The sequence below is a fragment of the Desmodus rotundus genome, chromosome 6 (genome assembly GCF_022682495.2).
Source record: "Desmodus rotundus isolate HL8 chromosome 6, HLdesRot8A.1, whole genome shotgun sequence".
Taxonomy (NCBI): domain Eukaryota; kingdom Metazoa; phylum Chordata; class Mammalia; order Chiroptera; family Phyllostomidae; genus Desmodus; species Desmodus rotundus.
This window is the reverse complement of record NC_071392.1, coordinates 126,665,168-126,687,515: the sequence shown is the minus strand read 5'-3', so window position 1 is coordinate 126,687,515 and position 22,348 is coordinate 126,665,168. Positions and strand designations below refer to the sequence as shown.

The 22,348-nt window shown below is 38.3% G+C and overlaps 1 protein-coding gene across 1 annotated transcript in view; it reads left to right on the top strand.

Moving 5' to 3' along the window:
* The first annotated feature begins 354 nt into the window (after positions 1-354).
* Positions 355-22,348, top strand: part of SEL1L2 (SEL1L2 adaptor subunit of SYVN1 ubiquitin ligase) — a 72,945-nt gene continuing 50,951 nt past the window's right edge. Inside the window, exons 1-2 of the mRNA XM_045194832.2 lie at positions 355-445; positions 3,856-4,018. Of these exons, the coding sequence (XP_045050767.2) occupies positions 396-445; positions 3,856-4,018 (213 nt within the window). The 5' untranslated portion in view covers positions 355-395. The remainder of the gene's footprint in view (positions 446-3,855; positions 4,019-22,348) is intronic.

Here is a 22,348-nt window from a genome sequence, read left to right as displayed (position 1 = left end):
AGATCCAGCCACTAGAGTATACCAGGCAAACCCTTCTCTTGGAGGTCTTGCTTCCTGCCTTCAGCTTGCAGGACTTTGTATCCCTTTTCCAGACTGGAATATCTCTTTCTCTTCTACCATCAGAAGCATCTCTGTCTCCTCTACCCTCTAGACCCTTTCACAAAAGACAGGAAAACGGTGCTTTTGTAAGCAGTTTCCACCTTCTGACCAAAGGTAAAGTGATTTTCTTGAAATGAAGATTAAAAAATAAGGAACATAAAACTCAAACTAACATACCAGCACATTTTTTTGAAATATAAAACACAAAAATAATGTTTCTTTTCCTTGTTTGTCCATATATAGTAAGAAAGCAAGCAAAGAAAAATTTCAGAGGTGAAGGTGAGCAGCTATTTAAGATGGGCATCAAGATTCTCCAGCAGTCTAAAAGCCAAAAACAAAAAGCAGAGTAAGTCTTTATCCAGTTACATAAGCCAAGTTAAATTTCCAGCTGGAGAAAAAAGAACAGTCCAAAATCTAGGTCGTTATTAAAATTTTATTGAAATAACAAATCAGTATATTTGCCCATAGCTTTTATTTTTAAAATGATCAAACACTATTTAAAGAATCCCACAAATTATCAGCCTAAATAAATAGAGCTGTATGTGAAATTATGGTTTCTCCACATTAAGTTAAATGCAGAATTAAGGCACTTACCTGAGTAATCACATAAAATGTTCTCTTTTGGCTTTTTTATTAGAGGTTCCAAATGAAATTACAATAAATATGTGTTACTTAAATTAGAGTTGTTGTTTTAAGATGCTTTATTCTGCCTAACTAAGCATTTGTTCAGCACTTTCTGGTTTTAAAGCACTTTCATGTATGTGATCCCATTTTATCCCCAAAACAAAGTAATGAGTTAAGTGCTTCATTCTTCTGCATTAAAAAGTTGAGAACAGGGAATCAAGGGTGTTCAATTCAGATTATCACAAATACACAGCAGGGAAAAGACTAAGCTGTACATGTCCATTTTTTCACTTGTCTACTTGTCTTCAGGGGAGTCAGAAATATCTTCTCCCCTCAGTAGAGGGGCACAGTATGAGGTCACCCCTTGAGTCTCTAGTTAAAACTCCTGCATCAAATCCTAGCTCTACCATTTACTAGCTATGTGATCCTGGGTAAGTTACTTAACCTCCCATTGCCCTAAATAATATAGTCAGGTTCTTAGAACAATGCCTGACACATAGTAACCAGGAGATAAGCATTTGTTATTTTTATCTCTAGTCCTCTAACCAATAAGTGGAAGATGTGGGATAGAAGAAAGCAAGTGTGTCTTGAACCAATAGTAGAAAGGCTGGGCTCTGCACTCCCAAGGGGACATCTTTTGTTTTCAGACAAATTAAGCAAACTTATTAGCCCTGGAGGAAGCATCCCAATGCTGTGTTAGCCAGGCCTCGAGAGGCCAACAGCAGAGTCCATGAATTCTTTCTTAAAACTCACAGTGAGTGTAAGAGTATAGCAGGCACTCCACTATGGACCTAGTTATAACAACATCAGCAACTGCCACTTCAAAGCATCTATCCTGTGCTAGTTAATGTTCTAGGAATTTATATGTGTGATATTATTCATTGCTTACTATTATATTATTAGACATAGATTATTATCCCCAAATTACAGAGAAGTAAAAGGAGTATCAAAAGGATTCTGTAATTCTTCCAAAGTCAGAAAAAAAAAGAAGGGAGTTGGTCCTCTCATTCATTCAGTCAGCCTCTGTATGTATGAGAGGAAAAGCGCTGAATTGGTCAGTGTTATTGCACATATAGACAGATGTTAAGCAAGGATATCAGGGAAATGCAATCTTGTCTGAAAGAGTTAAGAAGCCTCAGTGACAACCAGGGTTAACTACCATTAAGAATTACTCCCCCTCAGCAAAGAAGGTTTGGGAGCTATGCTGCTGCCCCACACCAATTTTCTGATGTGTTCTAGAGAGGTATTTAGCCTCCCCATTCCCCAGCACCCACCTTGGTATCTAATACCAAATCCTTTAGAGATAATCAAGATACCTAACTGAACTTTATTTTGGAGACATGCTCCTGCTGCCCAGGTTTGCCTACTTTTTCCTTTTGAGAATGGCAGCCCAGATTTTAATTGTACCTAATTTACCAACAACTTTCTCAAGCCCTGGGTCCTGCTTCTAGTATCTGTTATATCACCTTGACTTTCCTGACAGGGGACCTAGATACCCACCTTTCCCTTAGAATCAAAGACACATAGTAGGATTGGTTCTGCAACCCATTGCTGCCCCCAGGACTACTGAATGGATATACTACTGGCTCCTTCAGTCCAAGGTTTCTCTGCCATGGTCCATGTTGATGCCTTTCTAGTCTGAGCATCCCAGAAGGCTATGCAGTTGCAACAACAAGCCATGTGACAAAAGGGCTTTAGGAGTCTGTATCCTGATGTCAAATGTATCTCTAGATGCCAGACATTTGCATTCATTGACCTTTGAGACCTTCTATCTTATTTGCTTTCTGTTCCCCAGGAGTCCCAGCATGCTCTGACAAGTTTTTCTTTTTTTGCTTAACTTCCTGGCTTCTTTTTCTTTCACTGGAGTCTACTCTCTGTTTTGCCATCCAGGACCCTAATGCCTATCTAGATATCACTCAGTACCACCTCTTTTTGTCCATTTTATTCTGCTCCAGTCTTTCACCAAGAGCAGGTTACTTTAGCATCCACCTGGAAAGATGGTGCATAAAGCTGAGTCTCCTAATCTTTCTGAGTGGGTAGCAATGGTAGATATGTGTTCATTCCTGCATTTGAGTCAAAGTCATAGATAGGGGTTAGTGCTTTTTTGTCTTACCACTACCAAAAAGGAAGTTAAAATAGTAAAACTCAATCCCAGAAGTACTCTGTGTCTCTGACACAAGTTTTGACTTTGCAAGTCTCTCCATCACTACTGTGACACAGATCAGGTCCAAGCGACTTCTTACCCCTCAGAAAATGCAATGTAAGGCAATCCTACAACATCTATATTTGCAATCACCAAGCTTTCTCACCATTTACCCACTAATTATAGGAGAAAAATTAGCATGCTATAAAATTTTAGAAGCTATCCAGTAGTAGTAGTAGTAGCTAAATTTATTGAGTACTTTCTCTGTACCAGTTGCTATACCAAACACTACATATCTCCTGAATCTTTCCAACAACTGTATGAAATAGGTGCTATTATTATCCCGACTCCATAGATGAGAGAGGCACAGGGAAGTTAAGTAACTTGCCCAAAACTCTCAAACTAGTAAGTGGTGGAGCCAGGATTTGAACCAAGGCTGTCAAATTCTAGAGCCCTTATAACCATCAGTTTTTGTTAGGTTATTGTTTTTTCACATAGCCGGGCTCTAATCTGCTGAAGAATATGTTGCATTTTAAAAAATTATCTCAGAATATTAAGGGGCTATTGTTCTCATACTAGTAACTTCCTTGTTATGACATACCATTTTTGATTATTTTAATTGATTTGTATTGTTATATATTTCAGAGTTCATTTTATAAAACAAGTATTCATAGTGAACTTGCAATTTGCTATTTTAGGATAAGTGCCTCAATTTTTCACTTCACTTGGTATGTAAGCTTAAAACATAATGTATCCTATATATTTCTCCTTTTTTATCAGCTTCACTATTTGTCAGATATATTGCAATTATAATCGTAGAATAATCTAGGGGTAAAAAAAATCTACTCATCTAGAGACGTAATGGACTTCAGCTCAACTGTATTATTAAGAACAATTATAATGGAGTCCTAGAGACACGCAGTATGAAGGAGGGGACAGAAAATTGCATTTTTGATAATCAAACTTCTAACTTTATGTTCCTGAAACAGAGCATACATACTCTTTGCCAAAGCAGCTGACATGGGAAACTTGAAAGCTATGGAGAAAATGGCTGATGCTTTGCTATTTGGAAATTTTGGCATGCAAAACATAACAGCAGCTATCCAATTATATGAGTCTTTGGCTAAAGAAGGATCATACAAAGCCCAAAATGTGAGTTTTGGAAGAAAATGAAATATTAATTAGCTACATTCTGAAATAAATATAGGCACGGAGCCTGTGAAAGGAGTTGGGCAATAGCATTTTCACTCTACCGTGTGAGCCCAAACCTAGGAAGTTCCTGTAACACACTAAGACAGTGTAATGTCAGGACAGGGACACAGCAGCAGCCCTGGGAAAATTCTTACCATTGCCTTGGTGGCCTTCATGAACGGAACAGAACTGCTTCCTAATGTACCTTCCCAGCTTTCATGTCCATGTGTGCGTTTTGAGATAATTTGAGAACTCTGAATTCCTAACATAAATTTTATGGTAAGTATATTCACCTATACAAAGAAATACAGAACTACATCTATTACCTTAGGATGCTGTTTTCTGGGTTTTTACATTTGAAATATTTAATAAGCTAAATGTATTTCCTTTTCTATTTTAAGAAATGTATTTCGCTTTATTCTAAGAATAACATAAGTCTTTCATAGAAAATCTGTAAAACAGAAAAAAAACCTTCATAAGTCAACTATCCTGACTCAATTATATTTGCCCTCAGCTTCTTTTCCTCTCTGCATCTTTCTTTTCACATCATCCTAACCACAGTGCAAGTGTATATATCATTTTGTTTCTGGCTACTCTCACTAAATGCTATAGCAAAAGCATGTTTTCATGTTGCTAGTCTTTTTAATGAAAATATTTCTTTCTAATTACAAAGAAACTCATGCTTATTACAAAAAGAAATCTAAGAATTCAGGAAGTCTGAAGAAGAAAGTAATCGTTATCTATAAGCTTTCCTCCAAGAAATTACTTTTTTAATCATCTAATAAATTGCAGAAACTAGGCTCTAGAGTCAGAAAAACTTAAGTTTGAATCTACTCTGCCACTTTATTGTGAAGCTACTTGACAAAACCCTTTCCCCTTCTTCTTAATAAGAATTTGACCTTTTGTTCACTCTCTAGTTCTGTTTCCCTGGTAATTCAATAGGAGTTAAATATTAACTGTGTTTCTAGGTAGCATTGATTGTCTTTGAAATGACCTCTGATTGGCAAACTTTCTTTGGACGGGGAGAAATGAACTATAAATACCTGATGGTGGTGATGGTGGTAGTGACTCCTGCCGAGAACCTGGACCCTGTACCTGTGGAGTTGTTACATGGGAAATGACATTTTTATGTCGGGTTGACTCCCACACCCACCCAAGTGCGGATTTCACTCCTTGGGTCTGAGCCACCATCTGAGGGACCAAAGATGGTGGCTGTTAAAGACTGTGCAAATTGCTGCAAAGACTCCCAAAGGAAGGAGGGCCTGATGCTGCCTTCTGGCAAACTGTGGTTCCTGTGCTATGTCCATCTGGATAGACTGTTGATAACTGTAGCCTATGGGAGCCTTGTGAATCTGTATTTTTACTTGAACCAGAAATTGTACCAGAAGTTTGATGATGGTGAGGCAATCTCTCTAATTTTTATTTGTAGAGTTAGGATGACAAAACACTGGGAACCATCGGTCTGTTCTAAGTAACTATGGGTCTGTTTCTGTTTTGTTTGTTCATTTATATTCTTCTTTAGATTACACATATGAGTGAAATCATGTTATTTGTCTTTCTCTGACTGACATTTCACTTAGCCATAATATCCTCTCTAGGTCCATGCATGCTATTGCAAATGGTAAGATTTCATTCTTTTTTATGGCCAAGTAATATTCCATTGTATATATGGATGGAACTGGAGAGTATTATGCTAAGTGACATGAGTCAGGAGGCAAAAGACAAATACTATATAATCTCACGTATAATAGGAACCTAATGAACAAAACAAACAAATGAGCAAAATAGAACCAGAGGCATAGAAGCAAGGAACAAACTGACAGGGACCAGAGGGGAGGGGGAAGGGGGATAAGGGAGGAAAGAAGGGGAAGGGTCTAGTTAAAGGACAAGTATAAATGACCCATGGGCATGGACAACAGGGTAGGAACTGACTGGGGGAGCTGTGGGGGAAAATTGGGACAACCATAATAGAACAACAATAAAAAAATTAAAACATTAAAAAATAGAACAATTAGTCATGGGGATATAAAGTATAGCATGGGGAATATAGTCAATAAGATTGTACTTACTAACTATGGTGCCAGGTTAGTACTGGAAATTTTGGGGGAAATACATTTTTGAGTGCATGGTTGTCTAACCACTATGCTATACACCCGAAACTAATACAAAATACTGGTAATATTGAATGTAAACCATAATTAAAAAAAAAACACTGGGTACTGTGTCTATCTGGTTTTTAGCTGTATCTCTATAATAACACAGTGCCTGGGACAAGAAATATAATTAAGTACATATTTACATATAGTAAATATGAATAAGTATATATTCATATGCAATTAATTAATTGTATAATAATTATTATTACATAATGATTAACAATAAAATAATTAATGGAGTTAATGTGAGGATTATAATAATAAAATAATTGTGAGAATTAAAATAATAGGATTAAAATAATTAATTCCATACCTAGAACTTTGTAATCATTCATTATAAAGAAGAATATAAATGTTACTCCCACTATTATTCTTCTAGAATTTTTCCTATAACTATGTAGAATTTATTTTTTAACATGAGATCACACATTAATTACTGTTTCCTAATCTACTCTTTATTCACTTAACAATATATTATAGACATCTTCCCATGTAAAAACATACAGATCAACATCACCATTTTAAATAGCCATATAATTGCAATTAAGTTGTTGAATATTATTTTTATCCCAAGCGATTTTTGCAGTTAAATATAAAATAATTGTATTTACAAAAAAGTAAACAAATTTATAAATATTATAGAGTTATTAGACCTTCATTCTTATATTTGGATAATCAAATGTAAAAAGTAAAGTTCCAGGGCAGACCAAATGTTATCATCATGTACAACACTAAAAGGGTACCAACAAGCCCTTCCAGTAAGATGGTGACACAGGTAAACGCAGTATTCAATCCTCCCACAACCACCTCAGAATTACTACTGAACTACAGGACAACCATCATTCAGAACTGCCTGAAATCTAGCTGAACAGAAGTGCTACAACTAAGGATACAAAGAAGCCACACTGAGTCTGGTAGGAGGGGCAAGACTCAGAATGGACTGGTCCCAAACCCACATGTGTTGGATAAAAATCAGGGGGGATATCTTAGATGCAGAGGCCCCCTCTGAGGAGTGAAACATCACAGCCCCACACCAGGGCCCCCAGCCCATGGTTCAAGTGCTGGGAAAAGGAGTTTCCATAACTTCTGGCTGTAAATACCAGCAGAGATTATAGCTGAGTGAGCTGGATGGCTTCTGGAGTCCCAAGAATTCCTCTTTAAGGCTTGCACATGGACTTACTCCAACTCACTTGCTCTGAGTTCCAGCACTGGGACACATGGAGAGGAACCGAATTGTCCAGCATTGGGACAAGAACTGGAGGGGCAGCTTTCTCCCAAACAGAAGTGTAAGGAGAGGCCCTTGTTCCTTTTCTGGAACAGAGCCAGCAGGCAGGCACCATGTCTGAGGTTCCATCAACCTGGCTAATACAGTTTGCCCTACCCTGGTGATTCCTTGAGATCCCTCCCCACCAACTTGTGGCCCACCCCAAGCCATTTCCAGTGGCTTTTCCATACAGCAGCCTATCTTAGCTCATGCTTCAGACATTCCTAAAATCTTTCAAACAAGAGCATCTAACCTCAGCATGTCCCATAATTTTCGCTAAGTGGCCCCAGGCCTGGCACTAGCAGCAGCTGGCTTTAGTTCACAGCTTGGCCTCTCCTGGGCACCTCTAGGCCCAGCATAAGAGGCAGTCATTTGCCAATCACTTTGTAGCTAATGCTGGGAGGTTCCACACAAGGCACAGGTGACAGCTGACCTTGGCTTGAATCTCCAGGGAGGCCCCAGAGCCAGCCCACCTGGGGGACAACTTCAGGCCACATAGAAGTACCACCCAATCTCTTCCACAGGGACACACTCAGGGGGTGGACTTGGCGGGCACCAGAGCACCAAAGAAGTGGGCCCCTGCACAACTGATCCTCCATAATAGTCACAGCCAGCCTTCACAACCAATTGGCCTGGCGGTAAATCCCTCCTACTGAGTTGCCAACAACAATCAAGGCTCAACTACAACAGGGGGGTTTACACAGCCCATATAGGGGACACACCTCAAGTGCCTGGCTTGGGTAACTGGGGAGGCTGTACCACTGGGCCCTATAGGACACTTGCTACATAAAGCCATTGTACCAAGCCTAAGAGTTGTAGTAGCTCTACCTAATACATAGAAACAAACACAGAGAGGCTGCCAAAATGAGGAGACAAAGAAATGTCCCAAAGTGAAAAAAAAAAACAAAAACAGAACAGAACAAAACTCTAGAAAAAGAACTAAACAAAATGGAGACAAGCAACCTACTAGATGCAGTATTCAAAACACTGGTTATAACCATTCTCAATGAACTCAGGAAAAGAGTAGATGAACTTAATGAGAACTTCAACAAAGAAATAGGAAACACAAAAATGGAAATAGAAGACATGAAAAAGAAACAGTCAAAAATGAAGAACGCACCGGCTAAGATGATGAGCAGAGCCCTGACCGGTATGGCTCAGTTGGATGAGCATCATGCTACAAAGCAAAAGTTCACCAGTTCAATTCCTGGTCAGGATACATGCCTGGGTTGTAAGCCCAATCCCTAATTGCGGAGCAGATGAGAGGCAACTAATTGATGTTTCTCTCCAACATCAATGTTTCTCTCCCTTTCTTTCTCCCTGCCTTCCCCTGTCTCTAAAAAATAAATAAAATCTTTAAAAAAAAACTGGAGTAGATAAAGGAGAAAATCAAAGTAGAGATTTGGAAGATAAAGAAGCAGAAACCACCCAATCAGAACAGCACAGTGAAAAAAGAATACAAAAACAATGAGAATAGTGTAAAAAACCTCTAGGGCAACTTCAAGCATACCAATATTCACACCATGAGGATGCCAAAAAGAAAAGAGAGAGCAATAAACTGAAAACTTCTCCAAAGAGGATATACAGCAGACAAATAGACATACAAAACGATGCTCAACATCACTAGTCATCAAAGAAATGCCAATTAAAACCAAAATGAGATATCACCTTGCACTAGTCAGAATGGCTACCATCAATAAATCAACAAACAACAAGTGCTGTTGAGGATGTGGAGAAAGGAGAACACTTTTGTGTTGTTGGTGGGAATGCAAATTGGTGCAGCCACAGTGGAAAGCAGTATGTAGATGCCTCAAAAAATTAAAAATGTATCTGCCTTTAGACCCAGTGATTCCATTGTGTTACCCTATGTTCATTGCAGTGTTAATTACAATTGCCAAGATGTGGAAGCAGCCCAAGTGTCCATCAGTAGGTGAGTGGATAAAACAACTATGGGAGATTTACACAATGGAATACTACTTGGCCATAAAAAAGAAAATTTTACTCTTTGTGACAATATGGATGGACCTGGAGAACATTATGCTAAGTGAAATAAACCAGTCAGAGGAAGACAAATACCATATGATTTCACTTATATGTGTAATCTAATGAAGAAACAAACTAACAAGCAAAATAGAGACAGACTCATAGATAGAAAGCAGGATGATAGCTCTGGGGTGGGGGAAGGAGTGGAGGTTGGGGGCTGGAGGGATTGAGCAAAAAGGAAAAAGGACTTATGGACATGGACAACAGTGTGGTGACTGCAGGGGGTATAAGGGTGATAAATGGTAATGGAAAAATATAATAAAAATGTAAGAGAAAAGAACAGTAGTTAGTAAATTGAAAAAAAAAAAAGGAAAAGAAAGAAAACCTATGTAAAACATGATGGAAAACTTCCCTAACCTGGTAACAGCAATACACATACAAGTGCAGGAAGTGCAGAGACCCAAACAATATGAACCCAAAGAAGTCCACACCAAGACATCATAATTAAAATGACAAAAGTGAAAGACAAGGAAGGGATCTTAAAAGCAGCAAGAGAAAAGCAGATGTCTTCAAGGGAACTTCCATAAGACTGTCAGCTGATTACTGAACAGAAATGTTGCAATCCAGAAGGATTTGGCAAGAAATATACTCAAAATGATGAAAAGCAAGGACCTACAAGCAAGATTACTCCACTCAGCAAAGCTATCACCGTGAATTGAAGGATAGATAAAGAGCTTCCCAGACAAGAAAAAGCTAAAGGAGTTCATCACCACCAAATCAGTATTATAAGAAATGTTGAAGGAACTTATTTAAGAAAAAGAAGGGAAAAAACCAAAAATAAGAATAATTAAATAGAAAGAATACATATCTATCAACAATTACTTTAAGTGCAAATGGATTAAGTGCTCCAATCAAAAGACGTATGGAGGCCACATGGATAACAAAACAAGACCTTTACATGTGCTGTCTACAAGAGATTCACTTCAGATTGAAAGACACACACAGTCTAAAAGTAAATGGATTGAAAAAGATATTTCATGAAAATGGAAACAAACTAACAACAGCTTGGGTAACAATACTTACACTGGACAAAATAGATCTAAACAACAAAATAAACAACCAGAACAGAAACACACTCATAGATACAGAGAACATTTTGATGGCTGCTGGATAGGAGTTGGGGATGGAAGATGGGTGAAAAAGGTGAAAGGATTAAGAAATAAAAATCGGTGGTTACAGAATAGTCAAGGGGATGTAATGTACAGCATAGGGAATACAGTCAATAATACTGTAATAACTGTATAGTGTTAGATGGAAATTAGATTTTTGGGGATGATCACTTAGTAAGTTACATAATGTCTAATCACTGGGTTGTACACCTGAAACAATATATAATATTATAAGCAATATTATATATCAACTAATTAAAAATTAAACAAAAAGAGACAACCTAATTTCTTTCAAAACTAGTGAACAAGGGGTATATTAATTAATTCAGTCAACAATTGTTTCTTGGATACTTATTACGTGGTACACATAATCTAGTTCATGGAGAGAAAAACATTAATAGGTCAAAGTCATTATTGGTCAATCTGAAATATAAACAAATAATTGCAGCATAATCCATGTGCACTCTAGTTAATATGTGTATAAAGTGTTTTAGCTCTCTCCTTGCCCCCTGGGTGCTGAAGTTGGATGGATGGTAGCAAAAAACTCCACTAGAGGACCAAGCAGCCCAGCCTCACAACCCCGGACCTCTCCCTGTGCTGCCCACACCTCCAGGCTCCTGGCCAGAAGAGAGATTTCCAGTCAAAATGAAGGCATAAGTAAACATAGCTCACCTCCTTTCACAACCACAGCAAAAATTACAACTAAATTACAAAACAACTATCACCCAGAATCATCAGAAAATCAAGCTGTATGAAAGTCTAACAACAAAGGAATTGAAGAAGTTACATTCATCCATACAGGTGGGAGGGCGGGAGACACAAGACATGAAGATGCAGAATGGTCAGTCCAAAACTTATGTGTGGTAGTTAAAAATCGGGAGGGACACCTCAGGAGCAAGGGATCCCAGCCCCATGCCAGACCACTCAGCCCAGGGTTCCAGTGCCAGAAGATATGTCCCTATAACTTCTGGCTATAAAAACCAGTGGGGATTGGGCCAGTGAAAGAAACTGTGGGATTCTCAGACATCTCCTCTTAAAAGGCCCACAGTAGACTTAGAACTTAAACAGACTCACTCCCTCTGGGCTCCAGCACCAGAGCAGCAGCTAGAAGGGCACCAGTGGCTACGGGGAGAAACTGAAGTATCTGGCATCAAGGAGAATGTTGGGGGGCAGGTTCCTCCCAGACAAAACTCCAAAGGCCAGGCAGCAGCCATTGACCCTTTTCTGAGCCCTCCTCCACACAGAGCCACAAAGCAGCAACAACATATCAGAGATTCCATTGATCTGGTTCATAAGGGTTACCCCGCCCTGGTGATTACCTAAGGTTCTAACCCATCCAACTTATGGCTGTGCTTTTCTGCTATAGGCCATGCTATAACACGGGGAGTCAAAGCAGCTCTATGTATTAGGTACAATCTGAGAGACTGAATGTTTTTTTCTTCCTTATGTTCCAGATCTTTGATTTGATTCTTGGTCCCATCTACCCCACAGTTGATTACCTGTAATTTTTTCTTTATTTCACTTCATGTAACCTTAATTTCTGCCTGAGTCTTTTTTATGCTGGTGAAGTACACAATGAGTTCCTTGAACATCCTAATAACCAGTGTTTTGAACTGTGTATCTGATAGATTGCTTATCTCCATTTTCCTTAGTTCCTTTTCTGGAGTTTTGTTCTACTCTTTCATTTGGGTCATATTTCTTTGTCTCATTTTGGCAGCCTCCCTGTGTTTGTTTTTATGAGAGTCTGTTGAAGAGGTCCACAGGATCCTAGAACATACACAAGCCCACCCACCTGGGAATCTGTACCAGAAAGGCCCAATTTGCTTGTGGAAAGTGAGAGAAGTAACAGAAAGTGGGCTGAAAGCCCACTAAGTGAGCAAGCAGCATTATTCCCTCTCTGACCATTTCCCCACATACAGTGCCACAATGCAGCAAAGTGGGTTGCCCACTTTGACAGATATCTAAGGCTCCACCCCTTACAACATAACAGGTGAGCCGAGACAAAGAAATATGGCCCAAATGAAAGAACAGATCAAAGCTACAGAAAAAGAACTAAGCAACTAGGAGATAGATAACCTCTCTGATGCAGAGTTCAAAACACTGGTAATCAGGATGCTCACAGAACTGACTGAGCTCGGTCATAATATGCAAAGTGAAATAAAGGAAAATACACAGAGAAACAACAGTGAAGGGAAGAAACTGTGACTCCAATCAATGATTTGAAACAAAAAGGAAAAATAAACATCCAACAGGAACAGAATGAAGACACAAGAATTCAAAAACATAAAGAGAGGCTGAGAAACCTCTGGGACAACTTTAAAGGTTCCAATATCCAAATTATAGGGGTACCAGAAGGAGAAGAGGAAGAGCAAGAAATTGAAAACTTATTTGAACAAATAATGAAGGAAAACTTCCCCAATCTGGTGAAGGAACTAGACATGCAAGTCCAGGATGCTCAGTGTCCCAAAGAAGTTGGATCCAAGAAGAAACACACCAAGACACATCATAATTAAGTTATTTAAGATTAAAGATAAGGAGAGAATCTTAAAAAGCAGCAAGAGAAGAGAGTTACCTACAAAGGAGTTCCCATAAGACTATCAGCTGATTTCTCAGAAGAAACCTTACAGGCAAGAAGGGACTGGAAAGAAGTATTCCAAGTCATGGAAGGCAAGGACCTGCATCCAAGACTACTCTGTCTAGCAAAGCTGTCATTTAAAATGGAAGGGCAGATAAAGTACTTCTGAGATAAGGTCAAGTTAAAGGGGTTCGTTATCACCAAGTCCTTATTATATGAAATATTTAAGGGATTTATCTAAGAAAAAGAAGATCTCAAAAACTATGAACATAAAATGACAACAAACTCATAACCATCAACAACTGAGCCTAAAAAATATAATCAAAAACTAAGCAAACAACTAGAACAGGAACAGATTCACAAAAATAGAGATCACATGGATCACTTCTAGCAAATATCAGTGGGGTGGGGGAAGGGAAGAAAGGAGGAAAAAGGTACGGGAATAAGCATAACTAGTAAGCACAAAATAGGGGGAGGTTAAGAATAGTATAGGAAATGGAGAAGCCAAAGAAATTATATGTACAACACATGGACATGGACTAAGGTGGGGGGCAATGCTAGAGGGTGGGGGGTGCATGGCAGAGAAGGATAAAGGGGAGGAAAAAATAGGACAACTGTAATAACATAATCAATAAAATATACTTAAAAATAAAAAAGAACAAGAAGAAGAAAAAAATCCAAAAAAACAAGGCTAGGCTAAGGAGCCTTTGGCACAACTTGAAACATACCAACATTCGAATCATACAGGTGCCAGAAGGAAAGGAGAAAGAACAAGAAATTGAAAATTAGTTGAGAAAATAATGAAAGAAAACTTCTCTAATTTGGTGAAGGAAATAGACACAGAGAATCCCAAATATGATGGACCCCAAAAAGACCACAACAAAACACAACATAATTAAAATTCCAAAGGTTAAAGATAAGATAAAATATTAAAAGTAGCAAGAGAAAAGCAGATAGTTATCTGCAAAGACTGTCAGCTGATTTCTCAAAAGAAACTTTGCTGGCTAGAAGGGACTGGCAAGAAGTATTCAAAGTGATGAAAAGCAAGGATCTACAACCTAGATTACTCTATCCAGCAAAGCTGTCATTTAGAATCAAAGGACATATAAAGTGCTTCCCACACAAGGTAAAGCTAAAGTAGTTTAACATCACCAAGCCATTATTGTATGAAACATTAAAGGGACTTCTTTAAGAAAAAGAAGAAAGTCAAAACTATGAACATTAAAATGGTAATAAATTCACAACTATCTAAAATTGAATCTAAAAGACAAACTAAGCAAACAAGCAGAACAGAAACAGAATCACAGTGATGGAGTTCATTTGGAGGGTTATCAGTTGGGAGGGGGAAAGGGGAAAATGGGAGGAATGAGGCAGGAATTGAAAAGTACAAATTGTTAGATACAGAATAGACAGGGGGATGTTAAGAACAGTATAGGAAATGAAGTAGCCAAAGAATTTACATGCACGACCCATGGACATTAACTAAGTGGGGCGGGGGGTGTTGCTGGAGAGAATGAGGGCAATGGGTGGAGGGGGTAAAAGGGAGAAAAATTGGACAACTGTAATAGCATAATCAATGAAATATATTTTTAAAAACATAACCAGAAGAAAAATGTTATGGGAGACACATTAGAAATTGGTTTTTCTCTAATAACTTTACTAGAAGCATCCAAAATAACAAAAAGTGTTTTCAGCTTACAAGAAGGCAAAATAAAAAAAAAAAGTCTAGTTTTTTTTCCCTAAAAATAGTGCTTTAGGCACAGAAAAGTGGCTGACTGGCTCTCCTTAGATCAGGTAGAGAAGGCTTCAAGGAAGAAGTCACATTTGAACCCAGTCTAGAATATTGGATGTAGGCAATATAAAACATTTATTTTTTCTGTTTGATAAAATGTCAAAGTGCTTCTCCCAGAAAAGAAATTTCAAATTAACATAAATGATACATTAAACACTTGGATTTTAGATCTGAACCCCAAGTTTCACTCCTCAAACCCCAGTGAGTGTGGTTCTGTTGCACAGTCACAGACCACTTTCTAATCCCAGTCAACTGATGATCAATCTTTAGCCATTGTTGTTAAGGAGAACCAGGTAGGAAAATGTAATTGGTTTAGTGATAACTCAATACCTCTAAGTGTATGACAATTGGCCATGTGTTATCAAAGCCATCTTTGTAGAGAAGAGCAGGCATTTGGGGGTAGAAGCATGGTGTAGTAGCAGAGCATGGGTTCCAGAATCAGTCTAACAGTGTGTGAAACCAGATTGTACATCATAATGATGTTCATTCTTTTGTCCAGTCTTCCAGTATTCTTGAAAAAGTTACTTCTCTAAACCTCAGTTTTCCCACACTTGAAAAGGGTATTAATAATAAGATCCACACTATTCCATAAGGTTGCTGCAAGAAATAAGTATCTTCAAGAACTTTTAGCAAATATTAAAGACCATTTAAAAATGATGTCATGTAACAATTTTAATTCCAACTTCTTTGCCTTCAAGTCAGTTAGTCCTGGCTTTATATCTCAGCTCTTACACTGACCCTTGCAACCTGCTCTCTCTGAGTCTCAATTTCCTCATCTGTAAAATGGAGATAATATTTGTCTAGTATATGTGTGTCTTTGTTTCATGAGAACAAGAAGACAGAATGTGGGTGAGAACAAATTTATCACCTGAAAGGCTGACCTTGACCTGATATGCAAAATGCAACCACAGTGTTACTGAAATGCTACAATACTGCTTAGCAAAATGTTTCAGTTCCAAGCTCCTCTTATGCCCTCCCTGACATCCTGGACACCCTTATTCCTCACTTCAGACTCTCCCTCTTCCCCTGAACTCCCCATAATCTAGTGGCCAAACTGTTCACATCTGAATTAGCACAGAGCCTACAGGACCCTGGTCCAGTGCTACAGCCAGAGTCTATTCTGAAATTTTGACTATCATCCCTGTAATCACTATAGGAAAATCTGTTTCCAGTAAAGAGCAATATTGTGGTTTATTTTTCTTCTACAACTAGTTAAAGAGATCTGATGCTACAAATGATGCTTAGTTTGATGGCAGGTTGCTGGGACCAGGCTGGCCATATGCCACATTGATCATAGCTGTCTAATAGGATTGGCCAGGTGACCTTCTCAAGCTGTTTGTGCCAGCCTGGTACAGGAATACTGCCTGCGCTCATACCTAATATTGCTAGAAACTGTGAGGACAATGTAACAACAGAAATATGTTGTTAAGAAGCTATAAATATACCCTGAAAATGATAATAAAAGAATGAAAGGAATATAGACAGAGATGGATAGAGAGTGAAAAGAATGAAGACACCTAGCTCTGGGGGAGGAAAGAGGTTAAAACAATCAGAAATACTGAAATGTATAGATGGGAGAAGCCTGGAGTGCCAAAGATCTGGCAGAGATCTGAATTAACAAAGAAAAGAAATATATGCATTCATATTATAAAGTGGCATTTAGGGGGTGGGAGAAAATGCAATTTCGGACTATGTATAAAGGGAAGATGGATGGAGGAAAAGGCGTAATTATTTCTTTTCATGCACATTGAATGCTTCACCTCACAAAATTCCAAATCAACTAAAAGAAATCACAATAAAAGCAACAAAAACATTTAAGGTTATGAACAGAGCCCATTTAATTAATTTTCAAAGAATCTGTACCTTTCAAATAATGAGAACTACTAATTATGCCGTCTTCATGACAATGGTGGAAATTAAGGAGGTAGCAAACAAAAAGAAGTCACACCCTAGAGGATGTCCTGTAAGATGTGTAATATACTCCCTGGAGGTAGATAGATTATTTATTTTTTATTTCTCTGATTCTCGTTGAGGAAGCAAAAATTCAGAATTGGAATGACTAACTTTTCTTGATGATATGTTTTAATAGGAAATTTGTTTGTTAATTTGCCAAAAAAGAAAGTAGGGTTAAACGTCATGTGCTTTAAGAATCAAGAAATGATTGGAGGCAAAATGGGGACAACTGTACATGAACAACAGTAAAAAAAAAGAAAAAAATGAATCGAGAAATGGATCATCCACATTGTACCACCTTAAAACTTAAATTAATCACTGTAATCTCTAAGTGATAGTATTATTTCTAGCTCTTTTCTTTGTATTTATTTATATGTTTTACTATACTTCCCTCTACTCATTTATATATCTATCATTTATTTTTAGTGATCAAATTTTTTAATATATGTATTGATTATGCTATTACAGTTGTCCCATTTCCTCCCCTTCACTCCACTCCATCCTGCCCACCCCGTCCCTCCCACATTCCCCCCCTATAATTCATGTCCATGGGTCATACTTATAAGTTCTTTGGCTTCTACATTTCCTACACTATTCTTACCCTCCCCCTGTCTATTTTCAACCTATCCTTTATGCTACTTATTCTCAATACCTTCCCCCCTCTCTCCCCCTCCCACTCCCCTGTTGATAAGCCTCCATGTGATCTCCATTTCTGTGGTTCTATTCTTGTTCTAGTTGTTTGCTTAGTTTGCTTTTGTTTTTGTTGTAGGTGTGGTTGTTAATAACTGTGAGTTTGCTGTCATTTTTACTGTTCATATTTTTTATCTTCTTTTTCTTAGATAAGTCCCTTTACCATTTCATATAATAAGGGCTTGGTGATGATGAACTCCTTTAACTTGATCTTATATGAGAAGCACTTTATCTGCCCTTCCATTTTAAATGAAAGCTTTGCTGGATAGAGCAATCTTGGATGTAGGTCCTTGCCTTTCATGACTTGGAATACTTCTTTCCAGCCCTTTCTTGCCTGTAAGATCTCTTTTGAGAAATCAGCTGACAGTCTTATGGGAACTCCTATGTAGGTAACTGTCTCCTTTTCTCTTGCTGCTTCTAAGATTCTCTCCTTCTGTGTAATCTTGGGTAATGCAATTATGACGTGCCTTGGTGTGTTCCTCCTTGGGTCCAGCTTCTTTGGGACTCTCTGAGCTTCCTGGACTTCCTGGAAGTCTATTTCCTTTGCCAGATGAGGGAAGTTTTCCTTCATTATTCAAATAACTTTTCAATTTCTTGCTCTTTCTCCTCTCCTTCTGGTACCCCTATAATTCGGATGCTGGAATGTTTCAAGATGTCCTGGAGGTTCCTAAGCCTCTCCTCATTTTTTCAAATTCTCACTTCTTCATCCTTTTCTGGTTGGATGTTTCTTTCTTCCTTCTGGTCCACACCATTGATTTGAATCCCATTTTCCTTCCCATCATTGGTTCCCTCTACATTTTCCTTTATTTCACTTAGCATAGCCTTTTTTTTCATCTATTTTTTTACCAAATTCACCAATTCTGTGGGCATTCTGATTACCAGTGTTTTGAACTGTGCATCTGATAGGTTGGCTCTTAGTTGCTTAGTTGTATTTTTTCTGGAGCTTTGATCTGTTCTTTCATTTGGGCCACTTTTTTTTATCTTGGTGTGCCTGTTATTGTAAAGGGGTGGAGCTTTAGGTGTTCACCAGGGTGAGGCAACCCATGTTGCTGAGCTGTGACACTGTATTTGGGGAAGGGGTCCAAGAGGGAACAACAGCACTTTATCTGCTCTCTGCCGGATTTCAGACAGGTCCCCCACTACCTACAAGCAAAGCGGGCCCTTCTGGTGCTGATTCCCATGTGGGTGGGTTTGTGTATGTCCTAGGACCCTGTGGGTCTCTCCAACGACCTCTCCTGTGAGGGTGGGAGTTTCTTCCGCTGCTGCCTCAACCCCCACAGGTGTTTTCAATCAGTGGTTTGAGGCTTTATTTCCCCACACTGGAGCCCTGAGTTGTGCAGTCTGTTTCGCCCCACATTTGTTCCTGTCAGTTTATCTGCATGTGAATGTGGGGCCACTGGCTCCACAATCCACCTCCTCACTGGGTCTGCCAGTCACCATCTTGCCCGCCCTGGTCCTCCAACCACCGCCTTGCCTCGAGTCCTCTCCCTCCAGCTGCCTGTCTCCACCCCTCCTACTGGTCTGGATCAATGTGTCTTCTTTAACTCCTTGGTTGTCAGACTTCCATACAGTTCGATTTTCTGTCAGTTCTGGTTGTTTTTTGTTTTTAAATTGTTGCTGTCCTTCTTTTGGTTGTTCGAGGAGGCACAGTGTGTCTACCTATGCCTCCACCTTGGCCGGAAGTCAGACTGCTGATACTCTTAATGGTACAATGAAATCAGGTTAAACAAAGACAGTTACTAAGTTTTCTAAATTTAAAACTGATTCAGTCAGACTCTGAATGAGAATTTTGGAAAACATTTATTTGGCTTATATGTACCTTTTTATGTAACCAGAGACTGACATATGATAAAAATCCATGTGTTGTTTTTAATCCTCATCTGAGGACATTTTTATTGATTTTTAGAGAGAGGTAGAGAGAGAATCATTGATGTGAGAGAGAAACATCAATCCGTTACCTCTTGTACACACCCTGACTGGGAGTCAAACTTACAACCTCTTGGTGTTAGGACAATTCTCCAACTAACTAAGCCACTCATCCAGGACAAAATCCATGTCTTAAATGAAACTAGGATATTTAATTTTCCTATGATACACTGTATGAAAAATACAATAACAATGTAAATGGAGATTTGGAGCACTTCCCTGATTTATACTAATATGCCAGCAGTTTTACTTACCATTGCTTGTCATCATTAACGATAATGTCATTGATGAAAAACACAAATAATATTTTTGAAGTATTATAAAAACAGCATTAACCTTGAAGACGTGCTGAAGGGTCTTGATGTTCCAAGTAAACCACAAACTATACTTAACCACAGAGTTAGAATAAAGGTTTAGCTCGGTATGACCAAGACCCAAAATAAACTGACTTACACAAAACAGAATTGTAGTTTTCCCTACTGTTAAATTTGAGTGAGGAAGGTGGTTCTGCTCAGTAAAGTTATCAGGAACTCTTTTTATTTTGTGGTTTTGCCATCTTCGGAGTGTTGCCCTTTTCTGCATCGTCCAGGTTGGCTCCTCATCATGTCAGCATTCCAGCTAGTAGGAAGAGGAAGAGGGGAAAGGCAAGGCATACCTTCAATATCATGACCTGGAAGTTGCTCACATCACTGTCACACATGTCTGTTGGTCATAACTTAGTCACATGGCCACATCTGACTGCTAAGGAGGCTAAAGAATGCATAAGTTAAACCATGACATTGCTATTGTTTGACCTACAACACTTGTACATCTTTATGGTTCATCCTTACAGTCTGTTTTGGTTACCACATCCTGAGCTATAAATCAAGAGGTTTTTTTACTATAGAATAAGAGGGATTCCAAGGTACAACCTGCAATCCCTGCCAGTTTTTCTCAATAAGTGGAATTTATTTAATTTAATTTTTTAAGAGTTTACTCTTGGTGGTGTGCATTTTACGGATTTGGACAAATATATAATGCCATGTGTCCACCATTATAGTATCATACAGAGTATTTTCACTACCCTTCAAAATCCTCTGTACTGCACTTATTCATCCTTCCCTCCCCATCCGCTGGCCCACTCACTGATCTTTTTACTGTCTGAAGTTTTGCCTTTTCCAGAATGTCATATAGTTGAAATTATGAAGAATGTAGCCTTTTCAAGATTGGCTTCTCTCACTTGGTAATACTCATTTACGTTTCTTCCATGAAGTTTCATGGCTCAATAGCTCATTTCTCTTCAGCACGGAACAATATTCCATTGTCTAGATATATCAGTTTATTGACTCATTCAGCTACTGAAAACATCTTGGTTGCTTCCAAGTTTTGACAATTATGAATAAAGCTGTCATGAACATCTATGTGCAGGTTTTTGTGTGGACATGAGTTCTGTCTCATTTGGGTAAACACCAAAGAGTGTGATTGATAGATCATATGGTAAGAGTATATTTAGTTTTGTGAGAAACTTCCAAACTGTCTTCCAAAGTGACTATACCATTTTGCATCCTCACCAGCAATGAATGAGAGTTCCTGTTGCTCCACAACCTCATCAGCATTTGCTATTGTCAGTACCCTGGATTTGGGCCATTTAATTTCATTCTTGATACAGTAAGGTATTTTTTCTCCACTTTCCACTCCATTGTCTCCCTCCAATGACTAATCAAGCTACCATATTTTTCAGACTATAAAATGCACCGGACCATAAGACTCACCTAGGTTTTAGAGAAGGAAAATAGGGGAAAAAACCCACTCTACTGCTGACCCCCCACCCCCGCCCTGCAAGCCAGGTAAACTACTTTCGGACTACAAGACACAACCCCATTTTCCTCCCAAATTTGGCGGGGAGGGGAAGAGCGTCTTATAGTCTGAAAAATATGGTAAAATGCTGATCTTGGCACCTAACATGCAAGTAAGCATTATTTTTATCCTAATGTATAATAGTGGCATAGAAATGCATAATCTGAGAAGGCAATATAAGGACATGTTATATTCAGTTTCACTGATATAAAATATAGAATAGATGGCATGTATAGAATCTAGAAAATCACTCTGAGGATTTATAATTGATCTCTGCTGTATTCTTTAAAGAAAACTTGAGAAATCTTACTTTTAAAACTTTAAAATTTCTGTATAATGAAATAGCAGCACAATCAGTGATGAAAGACCAATAGTAAACTAGTAGGAAATATTCACCAAAACATATAACAAACTAATGACTAATATAGTTTATATAGAGATCCTAAACCACCACAAGGAAAGATAAATAAACATAGCAGTAATGAGCAAAGGATATGAACATGCAAGTGACAGAAGAAATTAAATGGCTAGTAAATAAGATGCTCAATCTCACCAATAATTTAGAAAATCCTAATATAAACAAGATTTTTTATTTGTTAGACTGGTAAAACTAAAAAAATGAAAATCAGAGATATCCAGTGTCAGTGAGAGTATGGGGGAATGGATAATTCACATACTTTTGGTAAGAGCATAAATTTGTATAACACATTGGTAGGCAATTTGGCAGTACCTATTTACATTTTCACGGCGTATGCACTTTGACTCGGCAGTTCCATTTTCAGTTATTTGTTCTAAAAAAGATATACCTGTGAATGTACAAGAATTGCAATGTTTTTAGCAAAGGATGAAAAATCTAAATGCCCTAAATGTCTAACATTAAGGGAATGGCTATTCTATGAAATTAGGGCATATCCACCCATAAGTATGTATGGGCAGGAGAAAATCTC